Genomic DNA, 19,720 nt, shown 5'->3' with positions numbered 1-19,720 from the left:
AAGATTAAAGATGCATAGGTTTGCACTGACTGGTCTATTCGTTGCGTGTTGTTTTTGTAGCCAAATAAGGACTTTATGTATGCTGTGTGTAGTTTTTCTGTAATTGTTAACATATTGGAGACTATAAGGGGCTTTATGTGTTCATATATGTTACATTTATTTATTTATTTATGTTATATAATTGTTATATAACACAGTAGGCTATTTCGCCCTATCATTAATCTGCAGTTATAATCAAATCATGTTCATAGAAAGGCAAGTAATGATCATTTCTACACTAGTATTAATTAGGGGTGTCACGATTTCGATTTTTAATCGAAATCGATTGAAATTTGTGCAAAATTTCGATTATCGAATAAAAAAATAGAATCGTCGATGCTGCCACGCCCCCATGTCACGTCAGCTTGGCTTGCCAAGCAGGAAAAAAACAGGCTTGTTGAAGTGCTTGTTGAACTGCAGATACAGGAGACCCGTCGACAAAGCTTAAACCCTCTCCTCTTTCAATGAAGTCGCCGGTGTGTAAGCATTTTGGATTTCCAGTAAGTTATGTTGACAACGTTCGTGTTGTCGACAAAAAAAACAGTTTTGCAAGTTCTGCTATGTACGTATTAGGGTTCGTCCGATAGACAACACCGGCATTGCGATCCTCCGCCCGCCCCCGTTGCAAATCCGCTTGCGAAAAGTACACACTCAGGCCCTGTTTACACTGTCTTTGTTTTTAAATGGCATTTTAGAACGACAACGATTTGACATCCACAGTGGCGTGTAGCATTTCTGAGCAGCCCTCCTTCCTCACTACCTCTGACACACACAGACACAGACGCACTCACAGCCATGGGGTCGAGACAGCGGGTTCAGGCAGTCAGAGGATCAGTAGACTGCTTCAATCTTTCACTCACTTGTACTTGGTCATTTTAGCAAACACCTCAGATACTGTTGGCTGGTTCCTGTTGGTTGTGCACCTTTTTTTTTACCGACGCCATTATAACGACACAGATCACTGCCTATTCACGAGTCCCGCAGAAAAAGTGATTGACAGGTGGTAATTATGTGTGTATCTTGCCTTTATTCATTTACTGTATGATTTGTTTATGGTTAAAACAAAGACCATGCAGGTCAGGTAGTTTAAACGGTAGGCTACAAATAATTAATTGGTCATTAATTAATTAATTAATTATTCATAATCGAGAATCGAATCGTGCCTTTAGAATCGAAAATGTAATCGAATCGAGGATTTGGAGGATCGTGACACCCTTAGTATTAATGTGTTTAAAGCATCTGTTTTCTAAGAAGTCCTTCTCATATGACGTAAACGATCTGTACAGCATTACTTTGGCATTTACTCAAGCGAGAATGCCATAGACTGAAATGTCTGTCCTACACCACACCTGTCAAATTGCCCACCATAGGTACTCTTTTGGCAGTGGCAGCCTGATAAATGTGACCCATACTGTACCACTCAGTGAAAAAGGGCCATAAATGTTGAAAGAGCAAGCTCATTGGCTGCAGATGCAACACCCACCAATTACCTGCACCATGTAGTTTGATGACGTGGTTGGAATCAGATTGGATGAGACCTATCAGCCTCTACACCCAATAGAGCTTCATCATAAAACTTTTTTATTAATAATAATATTGTGTTCCTTGAGTATTTTATTTAGTTTTCTAATCTCTCTTCCCGCTGTGAATGAAGTAGTGGTGTAATTCCCTCAGCGGTGTGTGGAGGCTCTGCCAGCTCCAGCTTTCTCCCCCATCATGGCTGCAATCCAGACGCATCAGACGCATTAGTTTAAACATGTTGTTTCTGGATTGCCCTCTGCAGTCACTTAAGTAAAGTTCTGCTCCGTGTGCCAGCCGGCGGCCTGAAGAAGAAAAATGAAAAGCATGGTGCACCTTGAGGGAGCGCTTCATCCTGAATCCTGTCAGACTGATGCCGGAGGAGCATGGGTAATGGCCTTGGGCTGCCAACATCCCTGCTCATGCCAGTACATACTCTGACAACAGAACTCACACTGCTACAGGCTCCTCTTGCTCTCTTTCGGAGCAGCCTGGCTTTTGGAGATCATTGAAAAATTGTCGGTTTTTCTCAAGGTCAGAAGTGTGCAGTGGAGCTATGCATGTACAGTGCCCTCCATGAACTCTTACAAATACAAAAAGCTGTCACTAGTGTGGTATCTAAAAACAAGATGTCCAAGATGGCTTAACTGGGGGGCATTGTAATCTCATGGGGAGGGCTTCACAAGACGTGGTCCTGCTTTTTTAAAATATATATTCACTTATTTATTATTAGCAATTTATTTTACAGCCTGCCCAATAGAATTTTGGCTTTCCCAGCTGTATATCTGCACTAGCGGGAGGCATGTGTTTTGCCTTAAGCCTCATTCACACTTTCAGTGACTTTGTAGCTGCCTGTGACTTGTGACCTACCGCAAATGCAGGGGTGTGTAGGTCTGCAGCACGAAAAACCACCGCCCTCCGAGCGAGCCAAGAGAAGATCACTTGATCTCTAATGGCGCTCCTATTGGCTGTCACTCATAAAAGTCTCTCTTCATTTGCAAAAAGTTTTCTCAAAGGACAAATGATTCTCAACTTTGTCGCATCGCTCCTTACACCCACCTGGTCGCTACGACTGCTGTCACTTGCATAGAGAAAGGTTGCTGGAAGTCGCTCACTCTCCATTAAAAATAAACGGTCGCTTGTCGTTTTGCCGCTGTGAGTCCCTCGTAGTGTGAATGAGGCTTTAGTGCCCCTTCAGTACCCTATAGTGCCCCTGATGATATTCAGCCACATTACACTGCAATGACATTGCGTTTATACAACAGTTTGGCGGCATAATCGTGTAAATAAAAATTAAAATTAAACACGTCTAAAAACCCTTTTGTATGAGGAACTACTTTCTTCCGCCATTCCTTCACATCTGCAGTTGACGTCAGAACAGCAGAATCGGTTGCTACTTCACCAACATAATTTTAGAGGTAGTATTTAAATGATTCTCTAGCGTAATGTTTAGAGTGATGACAAAACAGGTGATTTTGCTCACATTTTAAGATTATAATGCCGAACCGCACAAAATTCCATCAGTCTAAAGAGATATCTCCCAGATTGTTGCAATCGGAAGATCAATAATTAACCCAGAAAAAGCTGAAGCAGTGCAAACACTACCAGGTTACTGTTGTTGCGATAAGGAAAAACGCTAAACACATGCAGGTATTTCATCTTTCTTTCTCTTTACTGAACTAGTCTGCAGTAACAAAATCAGGAGACTCATTAGAAACAAACAGATGGCCAACCAAATTAGAAACAAACAGATGGTAAAAAGTAACTCAGGGTTATACAAAGACTGGCCAACACAAAATACATACATTCCTAATATGCAAGTCCCATCTCACACTCAACACACTACAATTATTTTGGTATAAATATAGCACTACAACATCCAAAAGAGTGAGATCAACTTGGAAAGGCACTTACCAATTTTTTTTTTAATGATTTGATCAGCTGTAGTTTCAAAATAAAGAGATCTTTTCTCCTCTAACGGCATATTATGCGGCCTATGTTGCCATCTTGTGGATGACGCTGTATCTCAGAAATTATAAATATTTAAAGTAGACACTATCCTTATAAATAAACTGCAAAGTTGCAATTTAAACAGCTACATTCTCACCTAAAAAAAAGCCTCAAATGTACATTATGTTGTCCAACAGCTGCAATATTTGTCAAACTTTAGTGAGTTTGTTGATCTGCTGTCACTCTATGTGAGCGGTGTAATACTGAAGAGTGAGGAGGCTGTACGAGTTATGATATTGCAGAATATTGCACAGCTATAAACCAATCAGATTCGAGAAACAGACAGAACTGTTGTATAAGGGCTTTTCATCAGTAACTTTTTTATGGCATATTTGGAGTTTCCATACGAGAGCCATACTAGCCTTCAGAGAACACTTACAACTGATCGCAGAGCCGTGTTCCCCTGATAAGATGTACATGATTAATCACGTTTGCAATATTAATTTGATTAATCGCCTAGCCCTTCATTTAAATTACTTACAACCAGCTTAAATCATCTCTTCCAAACCAGCTATTTAGTCCTGTTAAATTTTGTTTGATCAACTGGGACTACAGTTTATTGTCTAAACCGATATATCCAATCTCTTTTCTTTTGTCTCTTGCAGGTTGTTGAAATTGCCATAAAAGTAAGCCCTATACTGGGCTCCCATATGTTTCAGCCTCTCCTGCCATCTGTGATACGGGGGATTGTCGAAGGAGAAGTGAGTCTGTTACAGTAGTAAACTGATTTCAAGCTATCTTCAATTCCCAGTTTTCAATTTGAACGTGTTTGTTGTTGTGTGTTTTGTGTGCAGAGGTATCCTGTGGTCATGTCTACATACCTCGGGGTGACGGGACGTATTCTTCTGCAGAATTCAGGCTTTTTCACATCACTTCTCACTCAAATGGCTGTGGAGTTCAACCAGGAGGTGAGAATGACTGTCAGACCGCCAGCATCTGCAGCTACTGAAAGAATAGAGAATTTTAATACCAATTCACCTGTTCACATATATACTTCTTTATTGATAAATACCCGCCTAAGGGTGTTAGAGTTAATGAAATGTAGAATAAATTTTTGATTAAGTTTAGCTTAATTTATTAAAAATTTTATTAACAAGAATCTGTCCATATACAGGTATGTCCATAAATATTGGGACGTCGACACAGTTCTAACATTTTTGGCTCTATACACCAACACAATGGATTTGAAATTGAACTAACCAACTAACTGCAGACTGTCAGCTTTAATTTGAGGTTATTTACATCCAAATCCGGTGAACGGTGTAGAAATTACAACAGTTTGCGTATGTGCTTCTCACTTGTAAAGGGTCCAAAAGTAACTGGACAATTGGCTTCTAAGCTGTTCCATGGGCAGGTGTGTGTTTCCCGTTGTTTATATCCTTGTTTACATTCTTGCTACAACATACCGTTAAAGCTAGAAACTGTACCTGTAATATATCAATATATATATATATTTAGCGAACACAATTAAAGTGAACCTGTAGGCACTTCTCTTTTTGTGTCGTGTCCTTTGAAATCCCAATTACAGAAACAGAAGAAGCTCTGTGGAACTAGCAGCATTTGGACGCCATTTTAGCTTTCTCTGTTTTAACAATACAGCACCTCTGGCCTTGCCCCTTGACTGCGCAGGTTGTGTTCGTATGGTGAATGTGCATAACCTGAAGCATTTGTGATCTCACTAACCCAAATGTATTTTTTGTAGTCCCTAAACTTCGTTCACTGTAGCTTTGCTAAGCTAACTCTGTAAAAGCCAATGTCTCCCTTTGCATTGAACTTTGAGCATTTTACATTCAGAGATGTTATTTATGTTCACACAGCTACATTACACATCAGCTAAAGTTTAAAATATGATATCTTAGTGGACCAGCCCTTTTATAATTTTTTAACAGGTCCTTGTTTTCCTATGTCCATGTAATGCTACCCAATCGGGCCAACGCTCATCCAACTCCTATCTCTACTTCTCAATATAAGTTTTGACAAAAGTTTATTTATTAACTCTATTCACTACTTTATTAATATTTATAAACATGTGGTTTAATTATCTTACTTACAATAACATTTTTTTTAAATCCTTAGCATGTAGCCTTGTGTATGTCTGAAATTATGTTCATAGTGGTCTTAAAAAGTCTTAAATTTGACTTGATGAAAACTGTAGAAACCCTGTAAATCAAAGAAAGAGGATTCAGTGCTTCCTGCACTTCCTATGCACTTTTTCTAACTTTACATCAAGGTCAAATATAATGAAGCAAAATACATTTTAAAAATAAAATTAAATTGCTATGCAACAAACAAACCGAAAAATCCTCAAGCTTGTCCTAGTTTCCTTTGGCTGGGCATTGCATCTTCAGTCGGGTTTGTTGGAGCTGATCTCAGTGTAATTTGGTCCCAGTGGACCTGAAGCTTTGCTGATCCTCCCACACAGAATCGTTCCCTTTCAGCCCTGGACCAAAGAATTGAACTCACTTGCACTATTGTAGTCTCAGCATATATCAGCGCTCTCCTTAATTTCCTCAATCCCAGAAATATCTCTCCCCCAGAGACGCTTTTATTATTTACAGTATCAGCCGAATAACTTCAAAAGATGGAGGTTTTTATATATTCTCGCTGTCAGGCGGCTCGACGTAGCCTAATGTTTTCCTCTTATCTCGTGAAGGGTGTATTAATCTTGCTCCCAGTGCGCCTCGCTTTACCTGTGCGCGGCTAAATTATAAATGAGAATTATGTGAGCCGGATTGTTTATCATGGCCATCTCTGCTTTTCTCAGGCGGACCAGCTCTTGGGAAGTATGATTGAGATGTGGGTGGATCGAATGGACAACATCACCCAGCCTGAGAGGAGAAAACTTTCCGCCTTGGCGCTGCTGTCGCTTTTACCGTCTGACAACAGGTTTGTCATTTTCCAAACACTGCAGGATCACCCTATCACATTTGCATGCTAATGTTGGAGGCGTTTATATACATGTATAGTCGAGGCCCTCAGCAATGCTGTACGAGTGATAACATTTATACAAATCAATTGACATTCGCCTCAGAGAGCAAATGAATAAAAGATCTCTTCATAATGGCGACTCGCCTGGAGAAACAGCTTGTTGGTATTAGCGACGGATGTCAATAATGGTCCCATTATAAAGACGCCACATTATATTTTTATTACAAACAAATTCACAAATATCTTTAATTTGTGTAGATAATATTTTGTGAGTTTTGTGAATTTCTTTGTCTAATTTTATTTGAATGTTTTGTACCTTTTGCGGTCAGATTTACTAGCTCTTTTAGCAGTAGAACAGTACCTTTGGTATATACCTGTACTAAACATGCACAGTGGAAATTAGCACTGAAAAGGCTTGCACAAGTTTTTTTTTTTGTGCCTGACCTTAATGAATATGCATTTGTAGGAGTTTTTTAGGAAAATGCTTCTTTTAAGGGAGGGAATAATTTAAATAAATCATCGTTGGCTAACCAATCATTGGATAACGTGGTTGGCTAACGTTTGTCTTCCACAAATTATGGGTATTTGCGACATGCCTAAAAAACATTTATTGAATAATGTGCTTGAAATAACTGCAATTTTGTTACAACCGAAAGGCACATCATAGAAAGCAATTGATATAATGATTTTGTTCACACATATTTGTTTAAAATGCCAAAGGAACACATCTTCCGAACATTGCTTATATGTCAGTTTGCTAATTTGTGCTGTGCTTATTGTGTTGGTCTAAGTGTAAAATAAGATGTTACATCTGTGTTCTATAATTTGCTTTTTTTTTTATAAATCATTGGCAGAAAACGACTCAGTCATTCATTCAAGCGGGTAAAAAATAAGAGTTTAGTACTGCTTGGCAAGAATTTTTTGCATCCAAAAAATAGCCAAAATTTGCTTGTTAACGCAAATTTCTAATCAGCCAATCACATGGGAGCAACTCAATGCATTTAGCAACTCGATGCATTCAGTTCAAACCGAGCATCAGAATGGGGAAGAAAGGTAATTTAAGTGACTTTGAACGTGGCATGGTTGTTGGTCCCAGATGGCCTGGTCTTAGTATTTCAGAAAATGCTGATCTATTAGGATTTTCATGCACAATCATCTTTAGCATTTACATATAGTCCAAAAAAGAGAAAATATCCAGTGAGCAGTAGTTCTTTGGGCACAAATGCCTTGTTGATGCCAGAGGTCAGAGGAGAACCGCCAGACTGGTTTGAGCTGATAGAAAGGCAACAGTAACTCTAATAACCACTTGTTACAACTGAGGTATGCAGAAGAGCATCTATGAATGCACGACACATCCAAACTTGAGGCAGATAGGCTACAGCAGCAGAAGATCACACCAGGTGCCACTTCTGTCAGCTAAGAACAGTAATCTAAGGCTATGATATCCTCAAGCTTACCAAAACTGGACAATTGATGATTGGAAAAACTTTACCTGGTCTGAGTCTCAATTTCTGCTGCGACATTCCGAAGGTAGGGTCACGTTTTGGAAAGCATGGATCCGTCCTGCCTTGTATCAATGGTTCAGGCTGTTGGTGGCGATGTAATGGTGTGGGGTACATATTCTTGGCACACTTTGGGCCCATACAGTAAGTACCAATTGAGCTTTGTTTCTATGACACAGCCTACATGAGTGTTGTTGCTGACCAGGTCTATGCATTAATGACCACAATGTACCCATCTTCTGGTGGCTTCTTCCAGGAGGATAACGCACCATGTCATGAAGTGTGAATCATCTCAGACTGGTTACTTGAACATGACAATTAGTTCACTGTACTCAAATGGCCTCTACAGTCATTCATTCATTCATTCATTCATTTTTCTGACGCTTTTCCGGGGCCGGGTCGCGGGGGCAGCAATCTTTGGAGAGAACCCCAGACTTCCCTCTCCCCAGACACTTCCTCCAGATCCTCCGGGGGGAATCCCAAGGTGTTCCCAGGTCAGCCGAGATACTTAGTCCCTCCAGCGTGTCCTGGGTCTTCCCCAAGCCTCCTCCTGGTGGGACATTCCTGGAACACCTCCTTAGGTAGGCATCCAGGAGGCATCTGAAACAGATGCCCGAGCCACCTCAGCTGACTTCTCTTGATGTGGAAGAGCAGCGGCTCTACTCCGAGCTCCTCCCGGGTGTCAGAGCTCCTCACCCTATCCCTAACAGTGCGCCCAGCCACCCTTCATAGAAAACTCATTTCGGCCGCTTGTTTCAACGAGATCTTGTCCTTTCGGTCATGACCCAAAGCTCATGACCATAGGTGAAAGTAGGAATTGACTAGTAAATCGAGAGCTTTGCCTTTCGTCTCAGCTTCTTCTTTACCACAAACAGTACATCGACCGCATTACTGCTGCCGCTGCACCAATCTGGCTGTCAATCTCACGTTTCATCCTTCCCTCACTCATAAACAAAACCCCGAGATACTTAAACTCCTCCACCTGGGATAAGGAATAAGGACTTTCCTCCAACCTGAAAATGGCAAACCACGTTTTTCCAGTGGAGCTCCTTCTCATACCAGCCGCATCACATTCAACAGCAAACCGCCCCAGTGCATGCTGAAGGTCCATGTTCGATGTAGCCAACAGAACAAAATCATCTGCAAATAACAGATGATATCCTGTGGTTTTCGAACCAGACCCCCTCCAGCCCAAGGCTGCATCTTGTAATTCTTTTTTTTTTTTTTTAAGATTTATTTTTGGCCTTTTTGCCTTTATTTTTAGATAGGACAGTATTAAGACAGGAAGCGAGGTGGAAGAGAGCGACCTCGCGACGCCCTGATGTGCTATTGCACCATATGTCTGCGAGCTGACCGCTAGGCTATTGTGCCGACTGCATCTTGTAATTCTGTCCCTAAAAATTATGAATAGAATTGGTGACAAGGGGCAGCCCTGCCGGAGTCCAACATGCACTGGAAACAAATCTGACTTATTGCCGGCAATGCGAACCAGACTCCTACTCTGTTCATACAGGGACGAGACGGCCTCCACAGTCACCAGATCCTCAATCCAATAGAGCACCTTTGGGATGTGGTCGAATGAGAGATTCGCATCATGGATGTGCAGTGGACAAATCTGCAGCAACTCTGTAAAGCTATCATGTCAATATGGACTAAAATCTCTGAGGAATATTTCCAGTACCTTGTTAAATCTATGCTCCGAAGGATTAAGGCATTTCGAAAGCAAAAGGGGGTCCAACCTGGTACTAGTAAGGTGTACCTAATAAAGTGGTCGGGCAGTGTATATTATGTCAAAACAAACTTTTATTTTGCATGCGATTAATCGTGATAATATTGTTATTATTTTTTGTACATTCTACATTTATTCATTGTTTTAGATACAAAACACATGAATATAAATAATAAGAATGGCAAGCTTAAAATGCTGTCTCTCCTACCATCTGACATCAGGTTTGTCATCTTCTAAACACTGCAGGATCACCCCATCACATTTACATGCTAATGTCTGAAGCGCATATATAGACAATGCCGTCAGCGGGCTGTATGAGTGATAACATTTATACAAATCATTTGACATTCACCTCAGAGAGCACACAAATGAAAAATCTCTTCATAATGGTGACTTGCCAGGAGAAATGGCTTGTTGGTATTAGCAACGTCAGTAGCTCGGTTGTCAGCGATGGTCCATTATCACGACTTGTCACATTGTGTGATAACGTGTAAGTTATAGCTGTTATGTTGCAAGGTGCCATTTGCATCTCATTGAGATGTCAGCTGTCTTGTCAGGGAGTCAGTCATTTTACCAGTGATATTATGAATCATTTCACCTTATAGTTCATTGTTGTTAACCAAACTAACACTTTTTTTTCTCAATAAGGAGCTATTTCAACCCAAATTAGTGTACAATATGGATAGTATTATATCAGGCATGACTAAACCACGAGCAGCAGCTATTTTGTGATTGTACAGTATAATACCAGACACAATTTGATTTTAGTCAATTCAGGAAAGGTGATTAATATTCAACAACACATAAGCTAATCTACAGAAATAGCAGCAGTTGTAGGATTTTAACATTAGTTCTGGTTTATTTGCATACATGTCAAGCACCTGTAAGTTTGGTTTTTGTAGGTGGTCAGCAGTTATTTCAGCTCAAAGGGACTATAAATTAACTTAAATTGTATTTTAAAAGAATCTATTTTAGAGACAAACCTATAAATAATTGATTGTGTTATAGCACTGTTTAACTTATATACTGTAAGTTTTAGGTATGGTACAAGGGTTATGCAGTGTAATGTCATTTGATTGAAAGTCCTTTATCATCATTTTAGGGATGGTCTAGTGCATTTTAATGTTTGGTAAGAGTTTTTAGATCCTCAGAACATCTGTTTCCTTCTCTGGATTTTATAGAATTGCACTTCTCTCTGCTGACTCTGATTGTAGGTTATTTGATTCAAGTGGTTCTTGATCAAAGTGATTGTGATTATTGGTGTCTGCATCACTCAGGCCCTACAAAATGTTTTGTTAAATGCTTAGTTATGATTTGAAATCATATCAAATATAAATTTATTTGTGAAAAGAAAAAAAAATTATAGTACCCCTGTGGATATATACCCTTCAATTTTGTCCAAGGGTCTGTTTTTTTGTACCTTACTTAATTATAAGATGATTTTTATGATCCTGTTTCTTTTAATCTTGATAACTGATATCTGGCTAATCTGTTTTTTAAACATGTTTACAAATCAGTCTTTTAGATGAGACATTAAACTGAGGTTCTGACTCTCTGTGGTCATTAAAAATCCCATTGCACTTCTCGTAAAGAGTAGGGGTGTAACCCCGGTGTCCTGGCTAAAGTCCCTTAATCGGCCCTTAAGATCATGGCCTCCCAATCATCCCCATCCATTGAATTGGCTCTGTCACTGTCTCTCCACTCCAGTAATAGCTGGTGTGTGGTGAGCACACTGGCACCGTTGTCCTGTGGCTGCCGTTGCATCTTTCAATTGCTCAAAATTTTGATACTTGAGAAAAGTGTCTGCAACTTATGCAAATGTGGTAGTTTAAATAGTAGTTTAACCAAAGCATTAAAAATAAGCAAACTAATGAAACTGGCCTGGTGTTTGTTCTCCGTACATGGATTACTCATTTAGCTAGATTTGGTTTTTGACTATTTGACATGATTTAGGATAGTATTGTTTTTCAAAATTCATTGAGAGTTGTTGTCATAGCAACAGGTCTGGAAGTTCAAACCTGCTTATACTATAAGCATGTGCAAACTGCTAATATTTCCTTATAACATAGCCAAGATTTAATAAAACATAAATAAAAACCTTAAGTATTTATAAAAATCAGAAAGAAATTAAAAAAATAAATCTATCTATTATGTATAAAACAAACTGTCATGGGTTGATCCTCCCCAAGGGATTTAAAGAGAACATTTATTAATTTGTTTTTTGTTTGTATTTTTATTTGTTTTTATTTTATTTGTTAGAGCTTATGGAAGGTTTGTTTTGAAAGGGTAAAAAAATAGTGTAATGGAAGAAATAGGTTTCTGTTTTTAGAAAACAAATGATTGTTTTTTTGCTTGAAAAACACTATCAATCCATCTGTGTTGTGGTTTTTCCGATAACTGAACTATTTATGTACTAAGGGTGCTCTACAGTGTATGTAGAATTTAGAAACCCTTGTAGTCCTTCAAATAAATAATCAGCCTGCAGGCTTTCATAGACAACCTTGAAAGTTCGGGAAGGTCTAGTTTTAAAAGTTGTGTTACAAGCTGCTTACAGATTGTTAATATAAAAAACCAGCCATTCATTAATGTTTTGCATATGGAAGTTTTACATTTTACATGTTTACTGTAGAAAGTTTGAATAAAATCACTAATTATTCTCCAAATAGCTCCTTTTTGTTAGTACCACATTATCATTCTTCACTGAATGTTGACAGGTGATGCAAAATATTTGTCTTTACATATTTTGCACTGTGTTGGTCAATAGAAATTAACCTGTTGTGCAAATGACACTATTAACAATATATAATGGATTGTATCAAATGGATTGTCACACCTGTTTAATTTGATTTTGCTTGAGTCTCTTAAGATCCAGGATGCTCCAAATCACATCATTAATGAAAGGGATACATCGTTTGTGATTTCTGTCCTCCACAACACAAACTCAGACACCAGCACAAATAATGCAGTAAACAGCATTAACAGAGCAAAATAAGCAGGTTATTTTCATGATATTTTTCCTAGAAAAAGATCTCAAGCGTCCTGCACTGCAGACATCACATCATTTATTTTATTTTATTTATTTTTTTGCGATGTGGCTCAGTGATTAATAAGACCTGTTTAAAATTCATGTCAAGAAGGTTGCTGACCCCAGGCCACTTTAAATACCAGATCAGTGTATTGTTTTTGTACCTCATGCAGACACTCAGGTAATAAAATCATGATTGACATTACTTTACATTTCTCGTTACACCATAAATACATCCACTAAGGAATATGGGCGAAATAATGTCCAGCATTATTTATGGAAAAACAGACATACTTATTTTGACCTGTACTTAATAAGTTACGGTATATAAAATAACAGGTGATCATGCTATAGTTATGTTTTAAATGAAAGAAAGCTTCTTCCTAACAAACAGGTAAAATCTAGTGGTTTTAAGAATAGTGTCACAAATAAATTTAATAAACTCTATTTATAAATAGAGGTCAACTGATTCAGGGATTCAGGGCAGCTGATGGTTAATATATAATGGAGATTATTTTGGCCATTTTTTTTCGCTCCATCTAATAAAATTACCAGTAATTAGACATAATATGGAAAAATGGCTTGCATGCCTTGGAGGAAGAGGGATTCTCTGGTCCAGAAACTGATAACATCACAGCTTATTTGTACAGTGCTACTATAATTATTTAACTTCTGGATTTATTACCATTTTACACATAACTACCTGTAACCTAAACTATTGCTGACTGAAGGCTGACTAATTCAATTCCAAAAAGTTACTCACAATCTCCCCCTACAGATGTTTATAATTACGTCAAAGTCTGCATCATATGTAGCCTATGAAATATACAAGACTAGACTAAAGGTGCAAGACACGTGGAGTACTTTTTATTATTATTATTTTAGCAGCATTGTGTGTGTTTTACATCATTTAGGACAATGCTAGCACATTTAGCTTAAATTGTAGATAAAACTGAATAATTTTGAGCTTTTGTCAGCTAATTTCATCTTCTGGGTTTAAAGTCATTATTGGGGCGGTATCAAAATCAGTGATGTAGCTCTATCTGCCTGTCCAGTGACGATGGTCGGTTTCTCATTATTATTCATAGCTGAGTTTTCTCATCCTATGAGAAGACCCTGCTTCTTAATTATTCATGACAGCACTTGTTTCAGATAACAGACCTGCCAAGCTGTGAGACTGTGGCTGCGCACAGCATTTATTTACGCAGTATTTAGCCGTATTTAAAGGTGGTATGTGTTTGTTTCCATGATCCACGGGGTTTATTGCATGGCTTTTATTGCGATACTGTCAGGGCCGATGCAGCAAAGCTTCTTGTGAGTAGCAAGCACTTTTGTTTAGTGAGCTGTACGAGAATTGGAGAATGGTTTACTTTGTCTTTTATTAGTTGAGTTTGTTATCATTCAGACACATTGCCTATATCTGTGCTGCCGTGTTCGCCTATGTTTAAAATCTCCAGATTACTGGGCTAATGGCTAAAATGGGAAGACCTGCTGCACTTCTATTCTGTGTCTACAATCAGACCCGGGGATTTAATAGAGAAGTCCGCCTCATTTAAAAATTATTATCTTTATAATGATATAACAAATTGTGGTTATATAAATGCGTACAAATATGCGTATATATTATGTGAAAATACAAACAGTCTATCATGAATGTAACAGGGCATTAAATAACTTACTGCATTTAAAATTTGTCAACTATAAAATGTGTCTCCTCATGTTTTGTTTCTGATTTTGTGAGCCAACTGACAATTGTTTACTCCCATCTTTTCCCCCTGCTTTGCTAGCCACGCCCACTCCTCCCTCTGCTGGCAGCGCTCCACGCCCATCATGTAGCATTTAAAAAATAAATAAAAAATGAGGTAGACTAGAACTGAAAGAGGGCTGTTTTATGACCTCTTAAGAAGAAATGATAAGAAATCAATATTCTTAAATAATAGCCAGGCAGTGAGAGGACATTACAGTGGTATTCTGGTGGAGTGGCAACCTACTAGCTGCACAGCTTCACATTGCACATTTACTGCAGATGCTCGCAAATGTGCCTGTGCCTAATTTATCTAACTTGCAGCAAGAATGGATATATTTTTAGAAACTTTCTTTTATTTTACTATTATAATTATTTGTTTATACTTATGTTTTAGGGGTGTAACGGTTCACAAAAATCATGATTCGGTTCGATATGACACAGTGGTGTCACGGTTCAGTATGTTTTCGATACAGCAAAAAAATGAAAGAAGCCAGGATTTCTCTGATTTATTTTTTTATGTATTAAACCTAACATCATAAAAGTATGTTTTTTTTTTTTTGTTTGTTTGTTTTTCATTTGCTTCAAATTGTGATTGAGCTATACTTCCGGGGTTTCTGCTTAGAAGCAAACAAGACAAATCCTTCTTTATACTCAAAACGAAAAAGCTTCCTATAAAAAATAAATATAATATTGTAGTAGTTAAGCAAATAAGAAGAAAAGAACAATTTAGTTTTTATATGGAACTCAGTTTCAATCATTTTTAAAGTATTTTTTTTATTTTCAGAAAGATGAGTGTCTACCTTTTCTTCAGACAACACAGATCTGCTTGATTTAACTGTCACCTGCCATTTTAGTGAATCTGAAAGCAGGAATTATCTGACTGAAATGGCCGTATGAAGGAATAATGTATCGGAGCTTTATTACATTTAACATTTCCTTAAAACCCGACATTTTCTCTACTGATTAAGGTCTCTCATATGCACAGCTATAAATGTGCCGATCGCCTCAATGATTTGTTTTGCCCTGTTTGAATCTGTAGGAATTGCCTTTCTGAATGCTGTTTCAGTTACTGATTCCGTGATGCCAGTGTAAATGAGTTAATATGCTTAATATTACCGCTAAAATAGCTTGCTGTCAAAGGACATGTCATTGTTTTTTTCCACCACTCTTTTGGTGGCAGTGATGGTGAAGGCGTGTGCGTGCGATATACCTGAGCGGCGGGGGTGAGTTGTGCCAAGTGTACATGAAGAGCTGGGAGAGATGCAGTGAAGAGGGGTGTGCAACGTATGTAAGGACCGGGGGGGAGACACGCGATATCCCACATCCCGGTGTCTCTATGCATTTGCGGGAGACCTGCGAAACTTCCGGTAGACTTGGGATGTCTGGGATTACATTAACGTAACTAGTCATTACGTTACAGACGTTCACAGACACAGAAGGCAGCATAATTGCTAATGAGTGCATGCTGTGATAAAGTGATATTCTGAGTTCAAAAGCGATCGTCTACCGTTTAACATGACAGCGGAAGGCAGCATGTTGTTTGCCACGTCATTTAGGATGCCATGTTGAGGGTTAATGCACTGAAAACATTATATTTTGTACCTAATCTCTTTTTTCTTTTTAGATATTAGTCAGAATCGAATTGTTCGGTTTGTAATGCGTACCGAACCGAAAGTCTCGTACCGAACGGTTCAACACGAATACGTGTATCGTTACACCCTTATTATGTTTACATTTTCACGTACCTATTTTGTTGAATAAGTATTTTATACATTCTAATATATATTAAAACTTATTGTCATTTAGTTTAGGCAGCTGTAAGAATTTCACTGTATAGGGAACCTGCTCCTTATTGTACATATTTCAATAGACACTTTGACTCTTGAAATTAGCCTGTTTCAGTTTATTTAAAAATGGACCAATTAATCAGCCAACAGATTAAGAAGTCGACGCTTTGAAAGATTTGAAACGATCAATCAGTAATTGGTGCTGCAGTCTGATCCTTAAATGAATGGTTCTTGCAAAAATGAACCTTTACTAATCTTTAAGTGGTTCTAAAGCTTTATGAGTTTCTTTCTTCTATTGAACACAAAATAATATATTTTGAAAATATATATTTTGAAATTTCCATACTTGGAAAAAATAATACTATGGAAGTCAATGGTTACAGGTTTTTAGCTGTCTTCAAAATATATCCCTTTGTGTTCATTAGAATAAAGATGCTTAAACTGGTTTGGATGACATGATGATAGGTTTTTTGGTGAACTATCCCTTTAAATAGTCTTTTATCTATTTTTTTTTAAATAATCGTTTACACAAAATGGTAGTTTTTCGGTTTTGTTGTGTAGATTGTGACTGATGAGGGAACAAACAAATGAATTATCCAAGAACGAATAATTAAAACAAACTAACCAACAAACATTTTAAAATAATTCACTTTCAGATAAAAAATACTGTCATTATGTACTCATCATCCACTTTTTTACAAACCTGCATCAGTTTTTTCTTCTGTTGAACACAAAGAGATATTTAAAAATAAATATATTTTGAGAAATGTTTGTATCTGATCAATTGTTTCTTTATACTTCCATAGTAGGCGAAAAATACTATGGAAGTCGGTGGTGACCAATCATTTCGGAAGTGAGCTACTTCCTTTAAACACCATATTGTTTTTATACCACATGCAAACTCTCAGTAATATGATGAGTCCTGTGAATGCTGCTACTTCACATTTCTCATTACAGTATAAATATTCAATCTGCCTGCTGGAAAACACTTGAGCATGTTTCTGCATGCAAGCTCATGTTTGCTCTGCGTTTCCTGAAGGGCATCCAGTGGTCCATGAAAGATCACATACTTTGGAATTATCCAATCTTTCGTATTCTGTAAGCTTGTATGCATCTGTGTATGCGCCAGTCTTGAAATCTCGCATCATGGAATAGGGACTGTGTGATAGATTGCGGTGCCGCAGCAGGTCTGTTGTCACCTTATTTCATTGAGATTGATCTTACAGGTCATTGTTCTATGAGATCAATAATAGCATCAATACCAGAGCCCTTCCTTGTCAGTCTCCCTCCCACCCAAAGCAGTGATTAACTGGCAACAATGACAGCTCCATCATGGCCTTGTTTTCCTTTTGCAGATTTCAGGGATTTGCTGTGATATACAGGAGAGGCTCCCCGTGCGGCTTAAGACCGAGTCTGGGGGGGGCGGGATAGTCATGCATTATCACGCTTGTAGAGACAGCCCGGATACATGAGCGATATCGCTGAGCCTCGGTCTCTGAAGCGCATGAGTGCAATGTTGTTTTCTCCATTATTGCTACAGCTCGCCTTCTGCTCAAATCCAAGCCAGAAATAAACTTCTCTGTTTCATTTTTCAAGGTAGAGCTCGACAGTTGTTTAAAAAAATATTTGGGTTTATTTTATTTTTTTATAACAATTTATATTAATTAACAAATTAATTATGAAAACAATGAATGCGAATGACTTGTATTTTTGTATAACATGCCTTTATTGAGTTTTTTCAAGATTTTACAATAATTCAAACCCCAATACCCAAAACATACCCCAGACGGGCTTAGGGAATTCTTTTTAAATAATAATCCTTATTAAAAAAATAATTAAAAATAAAATAATATTAAAATAAATTAATTAGTTAAAAAAGAAAAAAGAATTCTAATCAAACACCAATTCACATTCCACAATTACAGACTTCCAAGGCTTCTTCAATGTCTCCATGTTTTACAAAGTTCAAAAACACCTCTCAGATATCACATAATTCAGAGGATTTTTTTCTTATTATATATGTGAGCTTTTCAAGAGCCAAACATGTTAAAAGGTTTTTCAACCAAAGTCCAATGGAGGGGCGATTATCATTTTTCCAACATAAAGCAATACAACACCTTGCTTGTATTATGCGTAAATTAATCAACTTTCTATCTTTATTAGATAAAACAAACTTCATACATATTAACTCATTTATTTATCAAGACATCAATTCAGTACTGTTTAATAAGAATTCTCATACTTTCATTTATGCAAGTAAGTCAAGAGCATTATTAATATGTCTTTACTGACTTGTTAGGTGCAGAGAACAGTGTCAAGTGTGTGTATGGCTCATCCTGTCGCAAAATGTGACAAAGTCCTACACGACGATAATAGCCTGATTACGGCAGTTACATGTAATGTAATGTAATGTGTATTTATATAGCGCATTTATTGTGTATGGCAATACACCCAAAGCGCTTCACAATCATGAGGGGGGGTCTCTTCCCACCCCCACCAGTGTGCAGCATCCACTTGGATGATGCGACGGCTGCCACAGGACAACAGCGCCAGTGCGCTCACCACACACCAGCTATTGGTGGAGTGGAGAGACAGTTATAGAGCCAATTTGGTGGAGAGGGGATGATTGGGAGGCCATGATCGTAGGGGCCCATAGAGGGACTTTGGCCAGGACACCGGGGTTACACCCCTGCTCTTTCACGAGAAGTGCCATGGGATTTTTAATGACCACAGAGAGTCAGGACCTCGGTTTAACGTCTCATCCGAAAGACGGCACCCACTGACAGTTTTAGTGTCCCCTTCACTTTTACTGGGGCATTAGGACTCACACAGACCACAGGTTGAGCGCCCCCTGCTGGCCTCACTAACACCACTTCCAACAGCAACCTAGTGTTCCCTAGTGGTCTCCCATCCAGGTACTGACCAGGCTCAGCCCTGCTTAGCTTCAGTGAGTAACATGTCTGTACTGCACTTCAGCATTGCGACAAAAATAGAAATACTCAACATCTTAATTCTATTTGTGTTTACGACGAGTTAGGCTTTAAGCATGCCTGTATTCAGGGAGGGTTCGGGTGGTTCAAACGACACCCCACCCCCACCCCTGACCAAATACTGTAGAATTTGTCCTTTTCATTAATTAATTTAATTTCTTTTTGTGATTATTTTGTAATAAAATGTTATTTTGAAATAACTGACCAGTAATTTGAATCCCATAGCGCCTCAAAGCAACAATAATGTGATGCGAGTCATGTGACACTACCGAGCGGTAACTTTAACTGACATTTGAATCTTTGATGCGACATCTACAGTATATTAGGTAATGTTAGGGGTCAAAAAGAGCAAAAGAGATGGAAGAGAAAGCAGGCAGGCAGTTCAAAAAGACTGGAGGCAAAAACAGGGTAAGGCTATGTTACTTCCTAATAGACGAGAACAACT

General features: G+C 38.3%; 1 protein-coding gene across 2 annotated transcripts in view; it reads left to right on the top strand.

Moving 5' to 3' along the window:
* The window catches only part of ipo11 (importin 11), a 325,228-nt gene that overhangs the window by 249,836 nt on the left and 55,672 nt on the right, over window positions 1–19,720 (top strand). For both annotated transcript variants that reach the window (XM_087263109.2, NM_001159661.1), the window contains 3 exon segments: window positions 4,173–4,268; window positions 4,362–4,475; window positions 6,332–6,453. In XM_087263109.2, coding sequence (XP_087119235.1) covers window positions 4,173–4,268; window positions 4,362–4,475; window positions 6,332–6,453 — 332 coding nt within the window.

Source organism: Danio rerio, chromosome 8, assembly GCF_052040795.2.
Source record: "Danio rerio strain M-AB ecotype USA chromosome 8, GRCz13ab, whole genome shotgun sequence".
Lineage (NCBI taxonomy): Eukaryota > Metazoa > Chordata > Actinopteri > Cypriniformes > Danionidae > Danio > Danio rerio.
Note: the sequence above shows the minus strand (reverse complement) of the source record. Positions and strands in the feature narration are given on the sequence as shown.